The 26846-nt window shown below is 35.3% G+C and overlaps 1 protein-coding gene across 2 annotated transcripts in view; it reads right to left on the bottom strand.

The window, feature by feature from the left end:
• The window catches only part of ZNF804B (zinc finger protein 804B), a 222085-nt gene that overhangs the window by 15699 nt on the left and 179540 nt on the right, over window positions 1-26846 (bottom strand). For both annotated transcript variants that reach the window (XM_041714402.2, XM_030264643.4), the window contains exon 2: window positions 16328-16471. In XM_041714402.2, coding sequence (XP_041570336.2) covers window positions 16328-16471 — 144 coding nt within the window. The remainder of the gene's footprint in view (window positions 1-16327; window positions 16472-26846) is intronic.

Below are 26846 nucleotides of genomic sequence, written 5' to 3'. Positions count from 1 at the left end.
TCCTAAAAATAAATTGGAAAAGCTATTATATACAGGAATTAGCAATAAGAGATGAAGCTCAAAAACTAGCTGATAAATTTTCATTTGTTTTATCCATAAATAGCTACAGATCTCTTTGAAGTGTGTGCAAGTAATTATTTGTTAGAATATGTTCTATTATAGCCAGCTGTAACAGACTTAATATTGGTAGTGGAAGTGAACGAGAAGACAAAAAAGAAAATACCCTTGTCTGATTGGATTAGGGAACGAGATGACAGCAGGAGGGAGGAAAACTCAGTCCTCAGACATGTGCTAGAGAATCCATCTATCAGTGAAAAAGATGCTGATCAAGGATCTAACCTGAAGGATAAATTACAGACAGCCCTTTGGAGGGCTTGTTTTTCATGTCTTCAGAGAAACTCTCACTGTTTAACCAGACCTGCAAATATTCCTGCTAATTAAACTGATTTCATCTATTGCTGGATGAAAGTATCCATTTATGGCTGCTTTCCATTTTCAAAGATCCAACTGTGTTTCTCATAAGAATCCCCCAGATAAAGTTGAAACAGATGTATTTGGAAGCTGTTTCCACAGGGAAGAGGACAGAACATGCACTGTGTGCCAGCAGCTCACTCCTGTGGAAGCCTGAGCTATTGCCCACTCATCTTTCTATCAGCCCCAGCAAACATATTGTCATAGGCTCCACCGAGCTGGCTGCACACTCTGTACTTTGATTAGATGTATTTAGTGTCACTTCGGAATACTGAGCAATTTATCCAGAAAAATCAACACGTTACAATGATAAAAAATTTGGGGCAAGGTCTGTATCTTCCCTTCAAGTTCATATATTACCTCACTTGCCAGGGTGTTTGGACCCTTCTTAGATCAAAACCATCATCTTAAAAATTTTATTTCTTTTTCCTTCTTCTATAAGCAGCTAAAAAACCACCCCTGGCATTACAGATCCTGTGCATAACTAGTGCCTTTCAAAAATTTTAGTGCTTATTTTAATCTTATTTTTAAATTGTTTAAGAATTTCCACATGTTTTTAAAGCCTATCTCACCACTTTGTTTTTCTTTGTTTTAACTGTAGCAGGCAGAATAAAATATCACATAAATTTTAATGAAAAGAGAGTCTAAGTCATCCCCGAATTATACAGGTGAATCCAAAATGTGGTCTCAAACTTTCTTCAGTGTGGTCAGAATGCTTTCAGAGTAAGGAAAATGGCAGTAGAAATGTTCAGACATGGATTTTAAATAACAATTTTCATAGACAGATGTCAGATTTCTTATGAAACTTCATCATTACCATGATCTCATTTTACAAATAAATAAATGAAGGCATAAAGAGATGGAGTGAATTTCAGAAAGAGCAGAGAGGAGACTGAATCAACATTTACAGGTATATATGTTTAATTATCATCTCTAACTCTTTGTACACCCATTGAAAAAAAAATCCAGTCACCTGAACTAAACCTAATTTTGATTTAGCTGTATAATAGGTTGATTCTGGGTAACTATGATAGTGCTGAGGGAACAACAACAGAGTATAAAGATAAACCTCTTCCAAATTATCGCGCTATGGTCATAGTTTACATAGAGGAAAGTTGACTCAACCACTCTACGGTGACTTTGAAGGTGTTCTGCAAGAGACCAGATCCATCACTAAAAAGAAACACTTTAATATGTACTTGAGATAAATGTAAACTTTCTTATCATCACCAGCCACTGGACTTTAGATGAAAAGTTACAAACTGCGTAAATATGTGTAAGGATACTAGAGGGAGTTAAAGCAGAAGCCTCATCAAATATATGAAGGAAGTAAAAAATTGCTTTCTTAATAGGATGATATAACTAGCTATAAAAATATTTTAGCTTGTGGCTTTTTTTTTTTTTTTTAATCAGTCTAAACCAAAATATTTTTTCTCTTTTATTTGCTCAAAGCAGACTGAGATCTTCTGGAGTAGGATCGTTACAGGTAACCAGGAATCTAGCAGCAATTCTATAACAAAAAATGCCTGCTCCAAGTAAAGGAGCTTTAATACATGAGCTTTCCTTGCAGTTTTGCTCAATCAGTAAAGATCACAACGGAATTATGTAATCATCCAATCACATCTTTTCTATCTTTTATAGAGACCTGGATCAGTCATGCCAATATTTTCCCTGGCACTAATGTCAGAATGACAGATTTTGTTGTCTATTCTTTTTAAATCCTATCATGGCATCATCTAGCTTGATGCTTTTTCTGCTAGTGCTCTGAGACTCATTAAAAATCAACATTAAATATTAGGAGAGTTTATGGCCTGAACTAGCTGAGACAAAAATATTTATTTCTAGAACATGTTTAAGGTCCTTCTTAAGTAATGATGGAGTCGTACTTCACACTCATCCTAAACATCATGGATGTGGCTAGGTCATTTGGCTTTGTTCCAAGTATAGAACAGAAATCTGTATTGAATAGTCTTTTTTATGTCACTTCTAAAAAGTAAATAATTTCAATTTGGACCAGAAGATACTTTATGTTTTCAATACGTTTTCAGAAACTTTCTTGCCCTCATCTCTGATGACTACAGATTTTTCTTTTGCCCTTTTTACTTCCTTCATCACTTCTTTTCCAATTTCTACACTTGTGATTTATAGTATTTACCATCCATTTTTCCTTTCTCTCCTTTATTATAAATTTAAGACAGAGAGAATTGACTTTCCGTCTAAATGAGATTAGCTGTTTATAACCTATTTGGTCTTTTTCTGTTCTGGGATTTGGGTTCTTAAACCATCTGCCAAGTGCTCTTTGAAATTTCTTTGTTCTCTCTCACATCTTTCTGTTTGATTTTTCTCCTCCCAGCCCATTTTACAAGATCTTTCATCTTTATGAAACTAAGTTCCTAAAAGAAGTTTATGCTATAGTTTGTTATTTATACAAATATATGCAAATATTTTATTTACATTTGTTATATACAGTTCTCTTTTTTTATTTCCTGTATGTCTATGTTGATCATCATAATGCTAATATAGAAATACAGATCAAAGATTATGGATTAAAAATATGATACAGATTAAATATCAACTTTAATGTTATTACTTTAATGTTATTAATAATGTTATTATTTTTAGAGACCCATAATATAGATGAAGTGTATTTGTGCTATTTTTGTCATAGAGGAGGTCCACAGAGGCAGCACATTCAGATGGAAAATCTGTTAATTTTAATTTCTTCATGCATGGGATTGGAATAGTTTATGTACCAGTTTCTGGATTATTTGCAAAAAAATATGAACATATGTTAGGGTTCTTTTTGGGGGGGGGTGGAGGGGTTGGTTTTATTTGGTTGTTGGTTTTTTTTTTCAGGGATAATAATTTAAGAGCCTGGTATAGCCTTTGGTTATCAGAGACAGTCTTCTGAGAACACATCCCCGTACATTGCACTGATATGTAAAAAGATTGTTTTAGTTATATTTTATGGTTTATTTAATTATTTTCCAAATTTTGCTTCACATTATTGTTGTCTGTTCTCTCCTTTGATGCTTTCTTCCATCTACTTGGCTTATCCATCTCTCTTCCCAGTTAAACAGAATTTCCTTCTGAAATGACAAGAGCAGTACGGTGCTTCTTAAGCAAATTCACTGTGTCATAGAAAAAGATGACCAAACCATGAAGAGTGAATGCCCTAATTTTCTAGTTTATAAAGGCATAGATATTTTGATTGTGTCTAGCTCCTTTTTTATTACTATGTGCTTAAAATATTACTTATTTGCAACTTGTGACTTGTATTTTGTTCCCTTGAACTTACTGGTGTGCTACACGTCACTGAGCTGAAACTTGACACACTTAAACTGTGGTGCCATAATTTAAAATTTTTAACAGTATTCTAGAAACTGCTTCCTGAAAAGAGAGTAGAAATGAACATGGTGCACTTTTATAAGAGCAATCCTGTACTACTTTTCTTACTCACTTATATGTTCTGGAGTTATGGGAGGTAGCATTTAATGTTATCCTCTTAGCCACACAGATAATGTCTGTTTACTCTTATATCAAATGGTGCTATGAACACATTTAGCTTTTCATGTAGATATGAGAATGTTTAAGAGTCTAAAGATCACTCACTATTTCAGAAATACTGTGTCACTATTTAAATTCTTTCCTATCACTTGACACAAAGAACCTTTTAAGCAAGCTTTACTACTCCCTCCCATGAAATTCTCATTCCTATAAAATTCAAAGCTGCTCTTTTATTTATACCATGTTTTTTTATTCCAGTAATCCATATTTTTCTACAACCCTGACTTTTAATTTTTTCTTGCAAAAAAAAAAAAGAGAAATACCATGAGTATATGTACTGAAATGAAAAAAAAAGCCTCTTAAAATATGCACCAATCCAGATACAATATGATGGTAGTTGTTTCACATTCTTTAGACTAGATGTGTTAGAACAATACTGGAAACTATTCTGAAGATAAGGAGAAGTAGGACGGATGGACTAAATGTTATAATTTTAATTTCTGAAAAAAAACTTGATTGTTTTTTCACGTATTGTAGGTTTATCTTTAGAGAGACCTTCTACAACAATAAAAAGAATTATATAAGAAAAAATTTGTTCATTTCCCTGAAATAACAAAATTTCTATAACAATTGCTGTATACTTCTGATGCACTCCATGTTTAGATGTATTAGGCTATGACTTGTTGTTTGACATGCATGCTGTTCCAATTTTCAATCTTAAAGCCAGAATCTCAATTTTTTTCCATTTTTTAAAACGAAAAAAATGGACATTATGGTGCGCTAAAATTCAAAATGGGAAGGAAATCAGACTCTGACACAGGTTATTGAGAGCCAAGATTATGTCAACAAATTGAATGTTTGGTGTAAATCAGAATCGAATTATATAAGTGTAACACAGAACTCAGTAAAGATGGTCATTATGAGCCCATGCGAAGAATTAATGTTGCTTTGAAGTAAAGATGGATTAATCTGAATATTCTGGATTCCTTTTGAAAGGTGAGAATTACATTGTATAATTTAGGAAATATTTTTGTATTCAAATATTGGTAACTATCACAGAATCACAGAATATTCTGAGCTGGGTGATTGGATCCTACTCCTGCCCCTCACAGGACTGACATCGTGTGCCTGAGAGCATTGTCCAAACGCTTCTTGAACTCTCAGCCTTGGTGCTGTGACCTCTTGCCTGGGGAGATTATGTTCCCTAATAAACTGCACTGGTTTACCCCCAAACATGGTATTACTTTACCCTGTATTTTCTCAATTAATAGTGATCTGACATTCACTGGGCTGGGCTAAGATGGGAGATCCAAGGCAGGTTCAGAACAGAAGCCATACGCTGTTTTTCTTCTGCCAGAAATGATTTAGTACCCTGTTGAATACCACAGATCCTAAATGGAAAGTGTAAACACACATCAACGGAATGTGACTTTTCAATATAAGTATTTAGGTGTCTCTTTTGAAGGAAGCAGTACTTGGAATCCATCAACATGCTAAGAGCTGAAAACAAGCCAAGGAATGCTAACTATAAGCATAAAGTATGTCACAGAATTCCAGGGGGTGTGTGTCAATTCCTGTATACTTACACACTTCTTTAAAGACTAGAAGTTCAGCTGTGCAGAAAACTTTGATATCTGGGATTTCTTTATTTTTTAGTCTTAGGAGAATAAAATTTGAAAAATTTATATAGAAAAAGAAATTATCAAGTCTTGATGTAATGCATCTAAACAGCAATGAAACGTAATGTATAAAAGTTGCAATTTTCATAATTTCTGTATCTCAAGAATGATAAACAACAGTGTGGTTATGTTATAATTAATATTATGAAAGTATTATTGTATACCTTACAAGAAATTTTGAAAGGTATTTTTCTAAAGTAACACTGCTGAAGCAAAGTATGTCAATCTTTATGAACCATTTCAATTTGTTTGAAACTAAATGATGTAAACCTTCTGTATGAACTATAGCTTTGATCTTATCACATTCCTTGGTAACCATTCTACTCTAAAAATATTTCCTGAAAAATAACAGTTTAGGCTTTTTTGGTTTGGTTTTAGTTTTTTGGTTTTGTTTTTTTTTTTCAAGAAATAGATATTTTTTTTACTGTCCCATCACCTGCACTACTACATTTGTTTGGTATTCATGTGCATGTCACTTACATTTCTCTATTTATTCCAGTGAAATTTAATCTGAGAAGATGCTTAGAAACCCTGCATCTTTTAAATGACTTCTGATAAAACTTAATTATTATAAAATTGTAAAAAATGTGAAATGATAATCAGTTTGCATTGCCTCCTTTATTTTTCCCTTAGAGACACATTAAAATATGTTAATTAAAGCATTTAACTAAGTAAGGATGATAAATTACTAATCTCAGCCTTTTTAATGCTGTTTGGTGATGCACAGATATGTTTCTATTTTGCTTTAATTTTTTTTTTCTGCTAGGAATGCCCCTTAAAGATGTACAAGGCACATTGTAAAGTTCCTTGAACACAAACCTAGATGATAAGTATCACTTAAAGCTCCACAGGAATCAATTGTGCAGCTACATTCTTGCATATGAATTACTGCTTGGAAGGTACAGGCATTTAAAAATGAACAGAACTATAATAGATACAAATTCTAGACAGATATTTATAGTGCCAAATATATTTTATGTATGTCAATGGGATTAAAAGTATTATCATTTTTTCAGGTGAGGGAAATTTATGCAAGTTCAAGTTCAAAAGTTATGCAGAAGCCAAGTGAAATATAATTTTTCTGTGAACATTTACTATTTTGCTATGACATCTAACTGCTGTATTTCCAAAAAGTTGATTATGGCACAGGACTTTCTCAGGTAAGATATGTACAGAAGTGGCACATCCTGTGGAACAGGTTCCTTAATCTGGTTGAATAATACCTTATTCTAAAAGTCATTCCAAAAATATGATTTCAAATACTTGTGAGCCCACAGTCACCAAAGCCAATCATAGCATCTGGCAGTGCTTTGCCTCTCTCACCTCACTGTCTGTACATAGCATAGAACCTGACCTTGAAGTGACACCAGGTATTCCAGATCTACTGATTTAACACAAAAAACCCAAACAACTGTGCAAAATATGTATTGTGCATTGTGTAATATTTGTACTATTACATTACAAATTATTATCACACAGTATTATGTAATATTTGCCAATACTCTGAAGCTGGCACAGGAAATAGAATGTACATCTGCAGTCAAACCTGCCCAGCCCTTCATCATGAACACAGTTTCACATGAATGGTGATATTTTGCATAGAAGTAGATAGAAAACATTCTGTTTATTCTGCTTCTTCTGTCTTTATATCTGGTATTTAAAAAGTGGAAAAATTCTGTATCCCTGAATACAGAGATGTTCAAAAGGACAACAATATCCAACATAAATTATACTTAAACATAAGCTATTTATTAAATAACACAGGGACGACTTCAGTCTGGCTGCCCTAAAGGTTAACAGGGAATAATAATCTAAACATAAATACTTAGGTTCTACACGCCTAGCTCATTTAACTAAGTAATATTCTATGTTCTGCACGCATTAACATTTCAGAACTCAAAACCAAAGAGGAATATGTTGATTTTGATAACTCTTTTTATACACTAGGATAAAGAACTATGACCTGGTCAAAACCATTTTTTTAAATTTGAATGGAATGTTTCAGAAAGTCTTTTGTTTCAATTTTTTGGTTTTGGTTTCAGTTATCATTGCCATGTTAAAACAGTAATAACAGAATGCTTAATCTAATTTAGTTTTGGGATCTTTTTCTTTGTCTGTATTTTAAATGGAAGAAAAGTTTGAAGCAGTGGGAAATTATTTGAACCAAATATTCTGTTTCTACCAGATCAATTGCACCTTTTAAAATAAATATGATTGAAAAAGAGTGTGTTTCTTCATGCTCTGAGTGAGGATTTATTGTGCAAAATTAAAATCTAAAATGATTGTTTGAGAGGTATTTTTGTGTTTTGCTGTGGTTTGGCATCATCATTTTTGGTTTTGTTATAAACATAATCCTTACAATTCCTTACTTATTTTAATAAGTCATCCATTACACTGCATCAACTATTCTTCCTGCTAGGAAAATTGCTTTTAAAACTTTAGTAATTAAAAAGCGTATCATCTGAGAAGAACAGAAAGAACAATAACACAGGCATTAATGAAAAGCACTTCCTCTAGCTGACATTCTGGTTATTGCTATGTCTTAAATGCCAAAACCAGATAGTATACTTTTGTAATTCCTTATATAATGAAATTCTTAAGAAAAATTCTACAGTCATTGGACCACCATTAACAACTATAAAATTAGGTGTCCCATGGGATTTTTTCCAATTTAAAGAGGGTTAAATTGCTAATTTACATGTTAATTAGCATTCATTCTAAAGAACACCAAATGTAATTCCATAGCATCTAGCATTTTTAGCTTATCAAGAACATTAAATTTAAAAGAAGCCCTGTGTTATTTGCAAGAATTTTTTTTTGAGGGCCAATAATGAAAGGAATCTCATTATTCTAAGTAATATGCAATTTAAAAAGGATGAATACTGCCAATTTATTTACTTTATCACTGAGTAATAAGAAAGCAGCAAAGCATTGGTAGGGCAGCAGGTTTAACAGTTCTTTATAAAGCACACTGGTCTGCACAGACTAGTAAGTTTAAAATAAAGAATTGTTTCTGGTGACATTTCTTTAGAATGTGTTGCCTCGAGTCACTCCTAATCACCAGAGTGTGCTCAGTGGTATTTGATAATGCTGCTTCTGCTGCTCTGGAGCTACTCTGGTACATGCACTTGTTCTGGTGTGCAGTAGAAGCATCTCTGTGTAGCAGACCTATAAATACAAGCCTCCCCTCACATCATTTAAGAAAAAACTGCATGATATTATAAAGCAAGCATTAATTTGAAGAAATTTTCAAACTGGGAAGATAAATGTTCTTAGTTCAGTGAAACCGCAGAATTATCATGTTGTTTATGTCCTGCTTTTGTGCCTATGTTGTACACTATTCCTTTACTTAAATGCTGATATTTTGCTTTATGTTACTTTATTTGCATTACTTTCTGTGATGTGACACAACCTGATTGTCTGTTCCCCTGAACTGCTACTTCAGCATTTCAAAATTGCTGGATTGCAGGTGCTCAGAAGCACAGCAGCTGTGATTCAAACATGTTTTTTGAAAGGCAGGATTTCTCTGTGTCTAAATAACAGAAGGCAGCATTCAGGACAAGAAATTTTTGGTCTTATATTATCTAGCAGTAGTAAAATATGAAAATGTATATGAAAACAGCACTATACGTTCCATTCTTTGCTTTTTTCCCAGAATCTAGCATTTTTTATGTTGTGTAAGTCCTTTGTATTATTTTCAATGCAACACTGTGTGCCAGTACAATATCCATGGTACTCTCTCTAACAGAATTAGAGTGGTGAAATGTGGCCTATTCACTCAGTTCCCCATCTCTAAATGCAATGACGTAGACATTGGTGGTGCTAAGTGGCTGACACTGAGAGTTTCCTGCTGTGCTTTATCCTGGTATTTCTCCTCATTTACCGACTATTTATCCAGGTCCTTCCTCTTGTAACTCTTTCTTCTCCCTTGTCCTCTAATTTCTGAGGATACTTCCATGCCTTGCTGTTCTAGCAGTTTCTGTCCGCACCTATTTCCATAATTGCTTCCCAAACCCACCTGATCTCCTTCTGTTTCCCCCTCATTTCACATCATCACTTCTCTTGCAGGCAGCAGCTGCAACCCCTGCACAAAAGGGATTAAATTCTAAAGTACAGTCCATCTTCAGTACTGAGTCAGGGACCTTTCCTCAGTGAAAACAACATGCAGCCTCAGATTAAAGATTTCATTAAAGGGCAGATACATAAACGTATCGCTTTAGGGTGTCCCAACAGTATTGATTCTGAAGCCTTCTCACTTCTTTATTTTTGACTTTGCAAATACTATGTATTTTTTCTGTTAATTTACTAAAGCTTGTGATCCATAAACAAAATTTCAGCCCAATAGCCATGAGCAGTGGAAAGCTTGTTCTTAGTACACAAAGAGCTTGTAAACCTCATTTATAGGCATCACAATCAGTTCTGTATCTAACAATCCACTACTGTTGGGGTAATCTAGTTTATAATCAAAACAAGTTTATATGCAAGAATGATGAATGGAAGGGGCTAATTCACATGAAAAAATTCTGAAAGAGTGAGAAAAACTTTTAAATTTAATTATGGAAAAGGCAGTGTGAGAAAAGCATAACTATTCAGCAAGAAACTATCAAAAACTTGCTCTTCGAGAAGAGTTACAATCAGAGTGGAAGTAATTTTTGGAAGTAAGAACAAGAATATACATTGAGAAATCAGTGTATGGTGAACAGCTAAGAAAGTGTGAAGCTATAGCAGAAATTAGAGAATGTAATAAATGGCATAGGAATAAGTAGCAACAAGAAAATAGCTACTTTCACAATGAGCAAGAAAAAAGTGTGTCTTTAAGGCAAAAAGACATTGAAATGATATGATAGACCACAAAAATTAATTCCTTGCTTTTAACTTTGGTCTTCATATAAAAATAAACTTAAAAACATCAAGAGTATGCTGTTTCCAAAGGAAGAGAAAGATGTGCTTAAAAGGATAGAGCAGAGAAAATTGTTATTTCTATTGTAGATTAATGAATAAATGAAACAACAGTTGAGAATTCTACAGCATCCATAACCACCGAATTCAAGAGAAAAAAAAATGTTGCAAAGAAGCAGAAGTGTCTGACAAATGTTATACTGGAAGAGATGATCATACTAAATAATTGTATAGCAGAGATAGTTAAAATATAAACTGGCAATAGATTTGTCTAAAGTTAAAAATTAGCAGGCATTTCACTGAATTTAAATAGTACTTTGTAGAAAAAAACAGTGAAACTGTTGACTGCATTGAATCATAATGCCAATATTCTGATGTAATTCAATCTCTAATACCCCTCTCTTGTAAAACATGTGAGCTTCCTTCATTTTATGCATATAAATAATTTTTTTTTTTTTTTGAGGGTCCTGCTTATAGGGCTACCTCTTAGAAAGTTCAAAGTTTTCAGGACAGAGCCCAATTTTAAACCCTCTAAATTGCACACATTAGCAATTTGTGTATGTCATAGTTGCTTTGAGGCATAGAAATCCATTGGTAGTTAAAGAGGACGGTGACTACAATATATACAAAATTCTTACATCTCTTCAAGTTCACTTATAAACCAGCTGTTTGAGGGAATCTAACATCATGTTACTGTTTCTCTTGTTTGATTTTTTCTCTTTAATGTTGCTAGGGATGTGAGGAATGTGAAAATTTTATTATACATGTATTTCTTGATGAGCATCAAACCAAGGTGATTTTTTTGTGAGTTACAGGAGCAGAATCCTGGTGACTGCTGACAGCACCACTTGCCAGCTGAAAGCAAGAAATATGAGGTCTTACCACTCAGGTTGTCTCCTGAGGAGGCCACAGAGTACAGACCCCATGTGCAAAACTTGGCCCCACAAAGTCAGGGCAGTGTCCTGCTTTTAAAGGGTCAGCTCTTTACAGGCTGATGTCCTGATGCAGAGGTACAGAAGCAGGGGCTACATGGAAGGACCTTGGCCGTGTCCCCCTGGGAGCACCAATGGGTCCACCTGTGCTTCAAGGGAAAAAGCAGAGTCTACACAAGCACAAATAGTAGGGAACCTTCCTGCTGGTGTGTTCCTGTCTGTTGTTAGTGTGTTCTTACTGATAAATATGCGTTCCTTTGTCCACAAGAAGGTTTCTTAACATGTTTGCCTAATTTCCCAGATCCAGATCCTAAGGTGAAATCCCTCAGATATTGCCAAACCAGTTGTCTTTTCTCCAAATGAAAATTGTTTGGGTAATACAGGTTTACCTTGGCGCCAAAACACATGGCTTATTTTTCTTCCAATAAACATAGAGATCCTGGAAAAAACACCCTCAAGATGAACTAACAAGATCTCAGCATTTACACTCATTCCTGGAGCTTTCTCTGAGTAAACTTATCAGTGCATTTTCTGCATGGTAGCAGAAATGATGGCTAAAATGTAAGTATATTTGCTAGCTTTGAAGTTTAACAGGAGCTAAATCTCTGCCTGAATTAGAGTTTAAATCCACAAGCACCATAAAGGCTTAACAGTAAGTGCCAACAGCTGTACACACTAAATCAGGCTCTCATGCCAAAAATATAACCAAATGCTAGTATGCATGGATGTAAATACTAAAATACAGGTATGTGCATGTAAAATAGAGTAGACTGAAACTTCTGTTTGCTTACTTAGTACTGCCACCTTCAAGGACACTAAAATGTATGTTGTAAGGTGCTTTTTATAGGTTTTTATTAGTTTGTGCATTTTTTTATCACAAGAGAGAATGTGATGCATTTAACTGCATGATTAAATTTTGACAACAAAACTAAAGGCTTGCTTTGTCATAAGAAACCCCAAGATGGCAATACAGTCTTGTTTTTCTTTGCTGCTTACATCTATATTATTATTATCATTATTTGCTATTTTCTCATTTGCTGACATCTAAAAACGTTGCTCATTACTAAGGATTATTTGGCCAAAAAATTGAAAGCTTCAACCACTTTGCTGTTAACTGAATGAATGAACATTGAGCATGACCTGGAGTTATTAAAAGATTCCTTTTAATAATGTCAACCAAATTGACATCTCTGCTCAAGTTTGGCTTCATTTTAAAGACTTGCACAACATTATTAAAAAGAACTACACATATATTATTTTCAGCTTAACCTACTCCCACAGATATAACCTTTTCAGGTTTCAGGTGGCAGCCTATCTTGGTTATCTACATCCTGATCACTTTTAAATGAATTCTCACCAGGACCCCTGTGCTTTTTGGTGTTCAGATAGCTTTGGCAGAGCCAAGGTACCCTGTTCTGGTGCAGTTCACTTTTACTACAGAGAACACAGCGAGCAAGCGAGAGCAAGTATCCTTCACCTTGATGCTTGAGGAGAGAAACTGCAGATTTATCAAATAGGCTACTCCCTGTGACTGCTGCCCCTGACTTGATAAAGTCATGGGGAAAAAATACAAAGGGAAAAAGCTGTGATTTTGAGTGGGTTAGCTGACATGTGGTGGGCCAATGAGAGATGTATGCACAGGGCTGTACGGTGATGAAAGACTAGGTTCTCCCAGGAAAGTCACTCCCACTCCTGCCCCAGTCTTGTTTAGCATCAGGTTTAATAACACAGGGCTCAGGAGTGCAAACTTCCATCAGACAGATTTTCTGTGTTCACCTTATCCATCAGTGCACTGAAAGAAACTAATTTCCAATAGCAGGTAATATTAATGAAAAATTCTTATAGTGTGTTAGGAAAGATATTGAGACTAATGCTGAAAAGACAACCAAAGGAATAAGAATTGTTTAATAGTGGGAAAATATTACTCAAAAATAGTTTAATATAAGAACTCTCCAGGGTCATTACAGTGTTAGAAGATAATGAAGGTATAGGCATTGATCTTTGATGGTCTGTCAAAATTTTATGCATATATATGTACAGATACATCATATTTTTAGGCATATAAATTTGAAGGTATGTAGCAAGCAGAGAGAGGGAGAGAAAGTATCTCTGAGTATATTGCTTTAGAATAATCTAACACAGAAAGACAACAGAAAGACCATTTATGCAAACAAGGTCAGACTGTCATCATATTATTTTACAGCCTCTGAGGACAGGGAGGGCAGTGGCTGATATGCCAACTGCTAGGTCCAGGACTCAGCACTTCCTGCCATAACAACTGGTTGAAATAATCTATAAGAAAATGGATCACAAAGTTAATTTTATGAAACCATAATATTTGGAATTAAATCCACAATTCTCTGAATAAAATCTGTTTCCTCTGGAAGACAAACAAAAGACTTATGATTAGGCACTCAGTGCAATATACTTTTTTCTGCCTTTCTATCTTCTCTAAAGTTCATTTCCACTTTAATACAAATTGTAAAGTAGTAGAATTTAAATGGGAAATCACATGGGAGGACTATACTGTATTGTTACTAAGGTGCAAAGAGTGTCTCATTTTAATTTACTCTCCATTAGAAGAATGATGCTTAGAACATATCCATGCAGATGCTAAAGCTACCCTCAAATAACTGCTGGAAAACAGAAAACATACCCTCAGAGCAAGAAGCTCTTGTGGTGGCTAATGTCCCTCCCAGAATAAACATTTTGAAATGAAGTTAACTAAACCCACAAGAAACCATGAATTAACTTTTTTTTTTTTTAATTTTTTTTGTTTTAAGATTACACTGATAAAAGCATGAAGAGAGACTTTTCTGTGACTGACTATAAAAGTCAGAGTAAATACTTACACTATTCCTACAGGCAAACCAATTATTTTCCCAGACTTGGCTGACCAGGTAAGAAGTGAGAGAGGAGAAGAGACTGAATTACCCTGTCACATCAGGAGGGTAGCTAGCTAATCCTGCACTAACTGAGCCTCTGAACTACATCTGAAAGGGCAGGATGAGGTTAGCCTGCACTGCCAGTTGATATTCTGAATGTGTCATGCATTTCTGTGCAGACTCTCAGTTTCCAGCACTATGTCTGGCAGCTTTTAAAGCAGTAAACTTATCTAAAAATTAAGAAGAGTTTGATTGCTTAAACAAGCCCTTTTATAACAGAAACTTGCCAAAACCTCCCCTGCCCAACAACCCAATCATAGTTGGTGCATGAAGCAGGCCGTTTGATTTTGCATAAGCTGCTTTTTGTAGGGGGAGTGTGTGAAGAGGAAAGAGCACAAATGGCTCCATTTGAGTTCAGATGCATTTCTGATGACTTAAAAAAAAAACAGCTAAAGGGTAAAAAAAAATCTTGTATGCAGAAAATGGGGATTTATAGGGATTAGAGTCACAGGTTTAGGAAGAGCATTTGTTTTGTATTATTATAAAAAAATTATGGATTAATTAATGGAATGGTGATGAGGGGAATTGCTTTTGATTTAATGCATAAATGCATAACCCTGGTTTGGGAGTGATGGGACAAAAGAGTCCCATTATTACCCATGGATAGCTGCCTGGGGTGCTTGAATTCAGCAGGATGGTTCAGCATTTGATGTGTGGGCAGACCTTAGGCAGTTTTTTAATAAAGTGCTGTGATAGATGCACACAGAAAATTCCAGGGTGATTTACATCCTCTGTGATACTGCAGAAGACAATAAGATTGCTTTCAGGGAGAGCAAGGGGTTTTGCCTTTAGCATTGCTCATTTTATTCAACATTATTATTTCTAATACTCTGTTCAGAAATACCTCCAACTTGTAATGGTTTCACATATTTTTGAGGCAGCCCCTGATCCCCATGAACTCAGAAGTGTGATCACACAGAGGACACCAATTCCCTGGCAACTTGCATGCATGCAATACTGAGCACTTAAATGCAAGGGCTAGCAGAAATACAGGAGAAAAAGATCCATCTACAGAATCTAGTAAAATGTCCTTAGCATGCCAGGTCAGCCAGTGTGATCTCTTGCATCAGAGGTTCAGAAACATTCACTACTGGACTTCACAAACCATTGTCTTTAAATTCTGAAGTGTTTATATGAATTAATAGCATTTTCTTTTCATATTGCCAACTGAAATATGGATTTTGCTAAAATTAGAGGGAAATTGGGACACAGGAAATAAAGTTAATAGGCACATATGGGTAAATTATACCTACCACATACAAATGTGATGAAATTGATACAAAAAAAGTAATAAAAAATTAGTATTTATTATCTTTTTCCAGGAATCCGATGTCTCATAAGGATTATTTTATATCATTCTGTATGCAAGTAAAAATGCATTTTGCCTGGCAAACATTATGAGACATAGATTTTAACTCCAGAAACAGATGCTTAAAATATATATATATAGTAGACAAAACTCTTTTTTTCCCTTGAAACAGTACAACCATCTTGAAATAGCATGGTCATACACCTTCTGATAAAAGCGTGAAGAATAGAGGCTTTTCTGTGACTGGGATGTTCAAAAGAGGGACCCAGTCATTTGAGGAAGTGGTCTTTCCCCATGACTGTAGTTTTTCAGTAATTCCACATTTAAATTTATCAAATTAGGTCCAGACATCAGTATTACGCATGTATCTAAAGCTACAGCTGAAGGTCTTTCAGTCAGAGTAGCTTAAAAGAAATTGTGATAAAAGCAAATATTTTCCATTTTATTTTAATGGAAAGCAGCATGTTAAAGTTGAAAACATCAAATGATGAACTGTCTTCTACTTGGGTGAATTTAGAAACCTCCCACAATCAATGAGGGGGGAAGAGAAACCATTGTAACATGCAAGACATTTATCAGGTTTACCTGCTTGTGAGCGTGGTCATAAGAATTGATGTGGTTGTCAAATTCCTGGTGTTTGTGGTACTGCTTGTCACACAGTTCACAGTAGAAGTTTGCCTTCACATCCTCCAGGGCCTTAGCTGCAGCTTTCTCCCTCTCAGCGTAGTCCTGCAAAGGCAGAAGCAAAGGGAGGCCGTGAAGTCCTGCTTCAGCAGCTCTTTCCATCAGGCACATTGCAAGCACTGGACAGCTCCATCCCAAACATGCCAAACAGGTTTTGGTCTTAAACAGGATTCAATAAAAGAGCTGTGTTCTTGGTGAATCGTTCTTACTACTCATTTTAGGCTCTGCTGTAAGGAACATAGAGAGGAATGGGATACAGAGGAATACCAGCAGGATACTGCCTAGCCCCTGGGCAGGAGAGCTGAGCAGTGAAGAACAAGCCCCCAGTGTCAGCCTGTTAACTCTGACACTAGCCCTAGATTGCCCCAATATCTGCTCTTTCAGATACTATTGCTCACACGAAATAAACTGGTTTAATCTGATATTATGGCAGATTTTCTTTTGTATTCTGCTTTCTGACTTCTATGAAATATTCACTGGGGTCAGGCAGCAGATTGCTATTTTTTTATTATTGTTGGCTGAGATTTCCGTGGAGCAGAGCTCCCTCTGCAAGAGCCTTTTCTGTTCTTCCCTGTCCTTCCTGATATCTGCATGAAGGGACACACCATCCAGCCTGACCAAACTGAAAGGAACTCTCCCCTGCCTGACTCAGGCCACAGCCACTGAGGAGAGCACTAGCTCACATCCAGGCTCATGCAAACACAGCTGACAACAGGGAAAACACAATTCGTTCCTGCATAGTTGCCTTTCATATCTCCCCAGTAACAAAAGTGCTGAGTGCTATGGAGAGTCAAATACTTCAATTCAACACATAATATTAGGTAAAAGAGAAAATTTCATACATAGGAGCAAAAAGTTACTGAGCTCAAATTAATGCATTTAAATAAAGGGCCTGATATGCAAAATTGGCAGCAGCCTTTATCAATCTTATTTCATTTAAAAGTCTTTCATTATACTGTTGTTGTTATTTTTATGACACTTTCTCAAACATTTTGCATTAAAGTGCAAACTTCTGATATGGAAAACAAGAACAAAAAAAGTTGGTAGAAGCTATTCATTTTGTATTCATATTGACAAGCTGATATTTCTTGAGTGTATGTAATATATTGCCAGGGATTGCAGTAATTCATCATTTGCTGTACTGTTTTACTCTCCTAAATAAATGAGCCCTTACTGCTGCCAGGCTTTCCATGCTCTGCAGTCAGTGTTGTCTGCTGTCCACATGCTTTCACCACTCTTGGCGTGACAAACTCAGAGTGCATGAAAGCCAGGACATGCTGCACGTCTGGGACAGGCTGCTCTTAGCACATCACACTGCCAGCACAGCTCCAGGGAGCAGGGCGGGCTGCAGGCTGCTGTTTGGGCATGGCAGATTAATGTGAACGTACATTTAGAGCCCTTCAGAGGGGGAGACAACTCAAATCTGAGACTTGGCCAAGCAACTGATGCTGGTTATCAGTGACTCACTGAACTTTGCACAGCTCTGTGCTGTGAGCCCTTCTGATTTGCCCTGGTCTTTACACCCTCAGATTGGTGTGAGCAGGTCTTTTTCACACCATAGTTTTAGAGGCTGCCTTTGCTGGTGAGATTAATTTCTTCTAAACTTGTCAGTCTAGAAGTTAGGTGTATGGGTAAGACATTATCCTAAGCTTCTTCTGTAAGAAAGAGAAAAATGCTAGGCACTGCCAAATGGTTATTAATACCATCTATTTCAAAAACCCATTTTAGGGCAAGATTAAATTCTCCAGAGGTTCTATCTCTCTCTGACCACTGCAAGGCTCTAAATTACTAACCTGGCCTACATCCTTAATTCTTAGATTGCTGAACTTAAAGATAATAAATTCTGTATTGTATTTCTTTAGATTCAATTCTAAATCTCCCCATGAAACTTGCATGAACTGACCTACTTGAATACAGGAGGTCAAAGGGGAATGCTAAGCCCAGAATTTTGATTTTAGATCCTATTGATGATACCAATGGCATACCAGCTCCTCCCAAAGGGGAAACATGCAAATAAATCCCTTTCCTGTAAGCATATAGCTCAGGTGGGTCAATATACTATAGTACACTCAGAAAAAAACTAATGTGAGCTAACATTACTCCATTTGAGAGGCTGCTCAATTATGGTAGTTAATCCTGGATTGTATCAAGGAGAAATATACTCACAATCAAATAGTTAAATAGCTTTCATTAGTTATTTAAATTTACAGAGCTCATTAAAAAGTGATACTTTTCAGCTTATGCTTCAGACCCATTGTTTTGCTAGCATTAATTATTCACTAGGCCTTTGATATAATTAAAATGCATAAATTAGAATGCGGATGCAATAGTATTAATTATGCAGAGATGTCTTCCCTGAAAATCAAGTGTTGGAGGCAACATATTTTTATTCTAAACTGGTAAAAATTTAAGTTTTGCACTCACTGGAAGCCAGCCAAAGCATAATTGTTTTGCAGGAGGGGTTGTGGGTTGGTTTCTTTAGTGTTTTTTTTTCTGTTGTTGTTATTTTGTTGCTTTGGGTTTTTTGTGGTTTTTTTTTTTTTTTTTTGGCTTGATCTAAACTGTCAATTAAACGCTTACAGCCTGCTCCATCTTTCCTTCTGCTGAAGGAGAAGCCTAAAACTGTTTGGGGTGAACGCACCACACTGCTGTCTGTAAAGCACAGCTGAAACTGCTGCTCATGAGCATTCCGAACTGCCAACTTTATCTTTCTCAGCAGAAATTAATACAGTTCCCTTCACATAAAGATGTTTTAAAATAGCAACAAGGCAGCTCCCAGGTGCATCCTAAGATAATCACAGCTACCTCCATTGCCTTATTGCTTAATTATGCTTGTCTACCATGGCAAAAGATAGAACTTCCTGCTTGCTTATCGATCAGATGCAGGGAAATTGAATGCCACATCACATACTTTAGAAAGGTCATGGATTTTTTTCTTTCTCTACAAAGATATAAGAACTTCTAGCAGTACTGTAAATTGTACATAGTCAAATGAATTTTCACATCCAGACTTCTAATATCATCTCACTAGGATTGTATAGACCGATGGTCAATTCAGGCATGATAAATGTGAACGTGTGAAGGAAAATCTATGGAGTTTCACCTGTGGAAAGCATATGTGATCACAAAGCCTGATCACACAAATGCAGACATAGGCAGGCAGCAAGGATGCACCAACACATTTTGAACTCTGAGTCTTCAATGGTAAGGACGATATGTATCACAATCTCATAAACTTTATTCTGCATCATATCCTCCTTAGTAATGGCACATAGCCTGTGTAGACCTGTGTATACTTGTAAGACAATCTAAGTTTGCTGTTCTGTCTTTGTGTCAAGGACTCAAAGTGCAAGCTCATGCAAGGGGTGATGTCATCCTTGTAGGTGAGAACTCCTAGAATGGTGGATAAACTAACTTCTGTGGTGCTGGATGCAGACAGTGACATGTATAAGGACAAACAAGTGCTGAATGTGTCTCTAAATGCATTTTTTCTAGAAGCCTGCAAAATGGTTCCATATTATAGATTTTTATTGCATTCACATCAATTTGACCCACAGAGGCACACAACTGTTATAATTGTTTATATATTGGATTAATTTTTTAAAAAATACTTCTCTTGCATGTTAGGCTAGAAGTGCTTTCACTTAGCTGCTATGTGCTTTTGCAGTTTGCTTGGTATTGTGGAAATGCAATTAATGGTAGCTGACATTTCATTTTCTAATATGGGGAAAATCAATGAAAAATCCCATGTAACTGAGTTTTCTTGAATGTTGCCACTGACATCTAGTCAATTAGAAATCATTTATTAAATCTAGAGTCTGTAATAGATATTTAATAGACTGCATGGCCATTAAAGGATGCTGAACTAGACAAAACAATACCACATTTGTTGTCTCGGTAACTGTTAGTAAATATATCTGCTATGTTCAAATGGACTAAGGTGAAAAGTAGGTCACTTGATGACAATAAAATTTGCAGAGGTAATTTTCTACAAACCCATGAATTTCTATAAATATAGTGGAGTAAATACATGGTGCTTGTAATAGAATATGAGAAAAATATAGCATCATTAGCCTACTTTTGATTACCTATTTCTAAATTGGAATGCAAAATTAGTGACAGAACAGCTAACTCACATTAATGCAGAGCTCAGTAAGTGACAGACTGCTTCCTCTTCAGGGACATGAGCAATCAGTTTGGTAACTTAAATATAATTTTGTGAACCAGATTAGATATGAATGCAGGTTTTAAATTCTTATGGAACTACAGAAATGCCTTTTCGGGGTTCTCAGGCTAGAGGTTAAAGGAGAAATAGGATGAATATAAACAAATGAATTAGCTACAGATACAGTCTACATCTAAGACTTTTAAACATATTTTCATTAGTGATTTAGATGACAAAATGAATTGTGATTATCTTTGAAATCTATGAATGATACTAGTTAACAGAATAGGGCATACAAATGCTTTAGGGACCAGGATCAAGATTCAAAATTACTGTAATAATCTTCAGATATGATCTTAAATCAGCAAGATAAAATTCAGTAAGATGTTTGTCAAGTACTGCACTTTGGAGGGGGAAAGCGCTTTCATCAATACTAAATTAGGAATAGTGGCATAAAAATGCAAATGCAAGGAAAAAGGTCCAAGAGTTAGAGTGGAAAAGAAACCAAATGAAAGTCAACAACGAAAGTCAAGGCAAATCACATTCTGACACGTTAATAGTGATGTTATCAGATGCTGAGGGTAATTATTCCACTTGATTCAGTATTGGTGAAATGTCAGCTGTAAAATACTATTTGGCACATCTACACTAGCAAATAACTTGGCTTCTAGAATCTGCCCCTCTATCATTCTCATTCCATGTGTGATAGTTAATTCTCAGAGTTTTTAATTTCAGAGTTCCCTTTGAGATAAAAACAATTGCAGTTCCAGAATAACATTCAGTGCAGGGACCACACTCTACAGGCAGCAAGGATGAGACACTACAAACCTCTTCATGATCTGTACAGCCTTACAAAAACTCAAAAGATTTTGTCAAAGAAAGTAACATTTGCATGCAACATCATGTAATAAAACAGCTACTCCAGCAGTGGTTTAACGTAGCCCTTACAATTCATCATACAGACTGAAATAAAAACCAAATATAATAATTACACATAACAATACCAGACAGAGGAGACTTCAGCAAAATGGACATATGATCAGTTTGTCCTGGGATGTATATACTTTTCTGGGGAAGACCAAAATGTAGATGTAACCTTTAAGGCAGTTTTCTTTCCACAATTGGAGAAAGACATAGATGTACTTGAGAGATCTTTGAGCAGAAGTGTAGGTAGGGATCAGGGGTTTAAAAGTAAGTTACATGCCTAAATTAGGCAAACTAAATCCAATCTGTAATTCATATTTTCATTGGCTCATTAGTGTGAGCACTTGTAAATAACATTTTTGAGGGAAATATATAGAACTGCCCAGGCTGGTACAAAACATCTCTGAGTGATCAGCACCTGTGCATAGATGTAGAAACAGCAGTCACAGAAGCTTTATTTTGAGTGCTCATTCACCACATCTTCAAAATTCACTAGTTTTAGAGATACTTGCTCATAATTTTAATGCCCTTATATATTTTCTTCTGCAGCTAGAGTGAGATAGATTTTAAACAATCTTTAAAACTCAGCAGGCAGGTGATAGAATGCAGGAAGTAATCAAAGTACTTGTGTGCAGTGGTAAACTTGAGAACCACAAAAATGTCCTGATATTAAGATGTGTAACTGAACATCAGGTTGTTTGAAATTAATGAACTTTTCCCTGAAAGCTCTCTTATTTTTTTCTCCCCGGAGAAGACTGTTCACTTACCTAAAGACTTTCCTAGGGAAGTTTAGCTGTGGAGGTAGACTAAAAAGCAAGTGATTTGTTCAGCTGCAATAGCTGGCAGTACAGAACATTTTCATTTATCTCACATATGTTCTGCCATTCTCCACCTTGAAAACTCAGTGCATAGTTTCTGCCACTGTGGGATCTACACTGAGGATTTACAGAGCTATATATTGCAAAGGATTTTTTTTTTTTTAATTAAATGCTGCCATTCTCAGCTGACTCACAGAGGGCAACACCTAACTTCTGCAAATAAATACATCTTCATATTTTTCACACTCAGCCAATTACTGCAGCATTTTCAATCATATGCACATCCATTTGCTACTAGAATGCTGAGAAGTGTAGGACTTTTACTGCTGCTTTTAGCAGGTCCTACAGGTCTCTCAGAGTCCAACCCTGCTGGGACTCATAGGACATGTAAACCAATTCCTAACTTCTTTACTATCAAAATAATCAGTGCTGATTGGAACAAACCTTATAGACATAAGAATTTAAAGAACATGAGCAAATCTATTCAGAACTTCAGAAAATCTTTTATTTTCTAACGCAAATGTTTACTTCTGGTAACTTTATAAAGGAATTACACTTTGAGGTTTTTGATACTAATTTTCAACATTATAAATGGAGCATGGAACCACTAAGAACCTTTGGTGTGGATATAGAGGGCATTTTTCAAACATCCCAATGTGATTCAACATTTTTTTCTCCTCATTTTCAGAAATTGGTGGAATTGAGATCACATTCTGATAATGTGATCAAGAGTTGACCTGCAAAGGTAATTAGGTACCTAACTGTAAGTTGCATACAAAATTGTATGTATTCAGATTAATTTTTAGAAAAATTTACAATTAATCAAATTTGAGCATTAACATAATTTTATATTGCAAAGGGGAGTATTTTTAAAAGAAAGTATGGACTAGTTTTGGTTGGGATAGAGCTTACTTTCTTCATAGTAGATTAGTTTTCAACTGGGGTTAAAACATGACAAAATATTTATCAAAATGTAATTTATTTAAGTGTGAAAAAAACTGCCTGGAATTGCATGCAGTGCAGAAATATGAGTTCTAAAATAAAACCAGCTGAAAGAGGATATTAAAAATAGAGTGGAAATAACATAAATTGAAAGAAAGTTCAGCTTGAGAAAATCAAGGGGTAAAATGTGATCAGTGATGAGTAGTGTCCCCACAGAGCCATACTGGGACCAGTGCTGTTCAATAACATCACAGATGACATAGTGGGATCAAGTGCACCTACAGAAAGTTTGCAGATGACAAGAAGCTGAGTGGTGGGGTTGACATGCCTGAGGAATGGGATGCCATCCAGGGAGAGCTGGACAATCTCTGAACAAGTGGATGCATGTGAACCTCATGAGATTCAACAATGCCAAGTGTAAGGTCTTTCACCTGAGGACAACCCCCAGTTGTAAAAGAAGGTGATAAAGGATCTGCTCCCATGTATTAAGCAACTATTGAGATGCAGATTAAAAAAGAAGTTAAATTGAGTACAGCAAATAAACAATTTCCATACAGAATGGGAAATACAATCAGGCATAAAGACCAAATGATAGATATAAATGTATATATAATTTATATACAATATAAATATAAATTATTATATTCACTTATATTTCAATATATTAATATATTTAGACTGGAATCTATAAGTTTCTTATCATCAATGGAAAAGGTATAATGACAACTTTCACACTGAATTGCAGGTGTCATTTTAAGATGAAGCATGATATATTTATGAGGAGGAATATATGACGTGATTTGGTTGACTAAATTTGATTTGAAGATTTGGGAAAATTTTAAGTTACACTAAATCTGCTTAATGATTAATGTCTTGCTGCTTGATTTTTTATCCCTAGACCTCATTGTTGATCTATCCCCTATATTAATGCTAACATTAGCATTTGACTTATTGCTTTGAAAGGGTTTCCAAGCATAAAGTCATTAAAGAACAATTTCAAAATACAAACACTGCCATTAAAGAACAACAAAAAATGTTGCAATTCAGTAGGTAGAGCAACAGCCCTAAGAAGAGGAAGAAATATGACTCAAGGATAGCCAGAGAACACAAAGAGCATCAGAACTATCAAAATTTGTGGTGGTAGAGGCTGAAACAATTTCTGGGGTAACCAGAAACAGGTGTGGGTTTCTTAAAGTTAGGATGATAATCTAGGCATTTAAAAGAAAATTCTAACAGCTTTTTGTGTAAGATTAAAAAGATAAAAACTTATAGAGACTCTCACTATATTTCCAGCTACTCTTCAGTCAATGTGACTGTGGAAAAATGTAGATAGAATAGAAATGGTTTTTTTAAGTTGGAAAGAACTGTTCCTGTATGAAGAAGCAAAAACCCCATCATTCACTTTTTCCTTATAGTCCTGCTTTTCTGCACAGATGTGAGTCCTTCAGTGAATCTGATTGTGACATTTTTGTCTGCCTTCCATTCAAAGTCAATTCCTTCAATTTGTTCACTGATTCATACTACTTCCTCTCTCCTCCTCTCAGGTGATCATTTCTTTTACTCCTTTTCAGATGAACAAGGTATTATCAATTAATCTGAAGAGTTAGTCCTGCATTTATGTCTTACTATTCTCTTTTCCACTTGTGATTTTTAGAGTACACTGCTTGTTCTAGCACTGCATTTAGTGGATTTACGTGATGTATTTCTTTGTCTGTCATCTCTTTTCAGATTAAATGTACTTGACATTTTTTAGGACCTTTGTCCATTGTGACCTAAAGGCTTCTTCTATAAAACACACACACACACACACACACACACACACACACACACACACACACACACAAATATATCTATATATATGTATGTATATAAAACTTATATGTAGGGTCTTTCACATCTGAGATAGCTAAAAACACTTTGCAACAATAATTTTGATCATTGTTTAGGAAATTGTGTAGGATATTTTGTAGAAAATACAGCATTTGATATGAGCATAACAATAGTTATCACACAGCTCATATATAGCTGTTAGAACCATTTTTATTAAGTGTCTTTTTCACAAAATACAGGCTAATCATATCAGATAGCATTTTATAGTCTTTAATAACAATAGCATTAAACATTTAAATCTCTCTCTTTTAACATCGTTGGATTCTTTCTTTGCAGATACTGCAATATTAAAACCAGTTCCTTTAGACTTATTCAATATCATAAATGATGCAATATGTCTAATATCAGTGTGTTTCTTTGCTCATAGCAACAGAGAATAATTTTAAATTTTATTATAAAATATTAATAAACTATTAGTAAATCCAGACCAGTCAATTTTATTCTTATATTATGTGTATTTGCAGTCTACTTCAGAGAATGTCTTGCAGGGTAAGCATTAATCATATACTTTAATTATATTTATACCATTCACCTTCACTTAACATTCATCTATTTCAATCTACTGCATCATTGTTGCATTGTGCAGCATTTGATGGCAAGTTTTTAACCAGAAATCAGAGCATTTATGCACATAACTTTTTCATGGTTGTTTTTGTTTTGTTTTGTTTTGTTTTTTAACAGAAGCCCAGAACACTGATTTATGTAAGCTTTGTTTTTTCTCAGAACCTGAAGTTATCCAAGAGAAAAAGAAAGAATTCCAAATTTCTCTATGAAGTCCAAATGGAAAAACAAATTTTATTTCCACACACATATATCCTTCTTCCTCTGCTCCCCAAATGCATTCATGTGAGTTATAAAATGCTATATACTTTCTTTTGTTAACTCTTCAGTTTTATATAATCTACAACTCCATTACATGACCTAAAGCAAAAAAAAGAATCTTTTCATTTAGATGAAAGTATAATGTTTGCATTCTGATTGTAAAAAATGCATGGGAGAGACTGAGAAAGGGAGATACGAAAGACATGAGTGTGACAGGAAAAGAGGGTGGAAGGCAGGCAGGCAGGAAGGAAGGAAGATGTTTTCTACCCCTATTTTATCCAAGTGCTTATGGCTTGAAACTCACCCTGCAGCACACATGGCAATTAAAATTAATTGATTTTTAAATACAACTGGACACTCAACTTGTAGCTTAATGGCACCCTTATGGCAATTTCCAAAGTTAAACTCTGTCATCCCATAGTCTTCAGCCTTGATGCAAGAAATAAGGACTCCTTCCTGCCTGGAAGGAGTCCCAGTATTCAAGTGCCAACTGGTTTTCTTGAGTTCTCGTGCTCAGTGTACAGCCACTCCAGGGGTACACTACAGAAACTTTATATCCCATGATATCCTGGTCAGTTTGCAGGTGATCCTGTGTGGCTTCACATCTTTGTTCTCTTGCCTTCTATTTTTTCTGGTCCTTCCTTTCCTTCATGTTATAACCCAAGAAGGAGACAGAATCCTGGTCCCTCCTGCCAGTTTCTGTGCTTACCAGACTGTATAATTGGTAGTGATCTTCATTAATCACCTCTAAGTCTGCAATAGTTTTGATTATTTATTAATAGAAAAAAAAAATGTAGCCAGAATATATCTTCAGAGCAAGTTCCTGGCCTTCATAAGGATGTGGAGAAGTCCCCATGCT

This window comes from Taeniopygia guttata, chromosome 2 (genome assembly GCF_048771995.1).
Source record: "Taeniopygia guttata chromosome 2, bTaeGut7.mat, whole genome shotgun sequence".
In the NCBI taxonomy this organism is placed as follows: domain Eukaryota; kingdom Metazoa; phylum Chordata; class Aves; order Passeriformes; family Estrildidae; genus Taeniopygia; species Taeniopygia guttata.
This window is presented reverse-complemented; position numbering and strand designations above follow the sequence as displayed.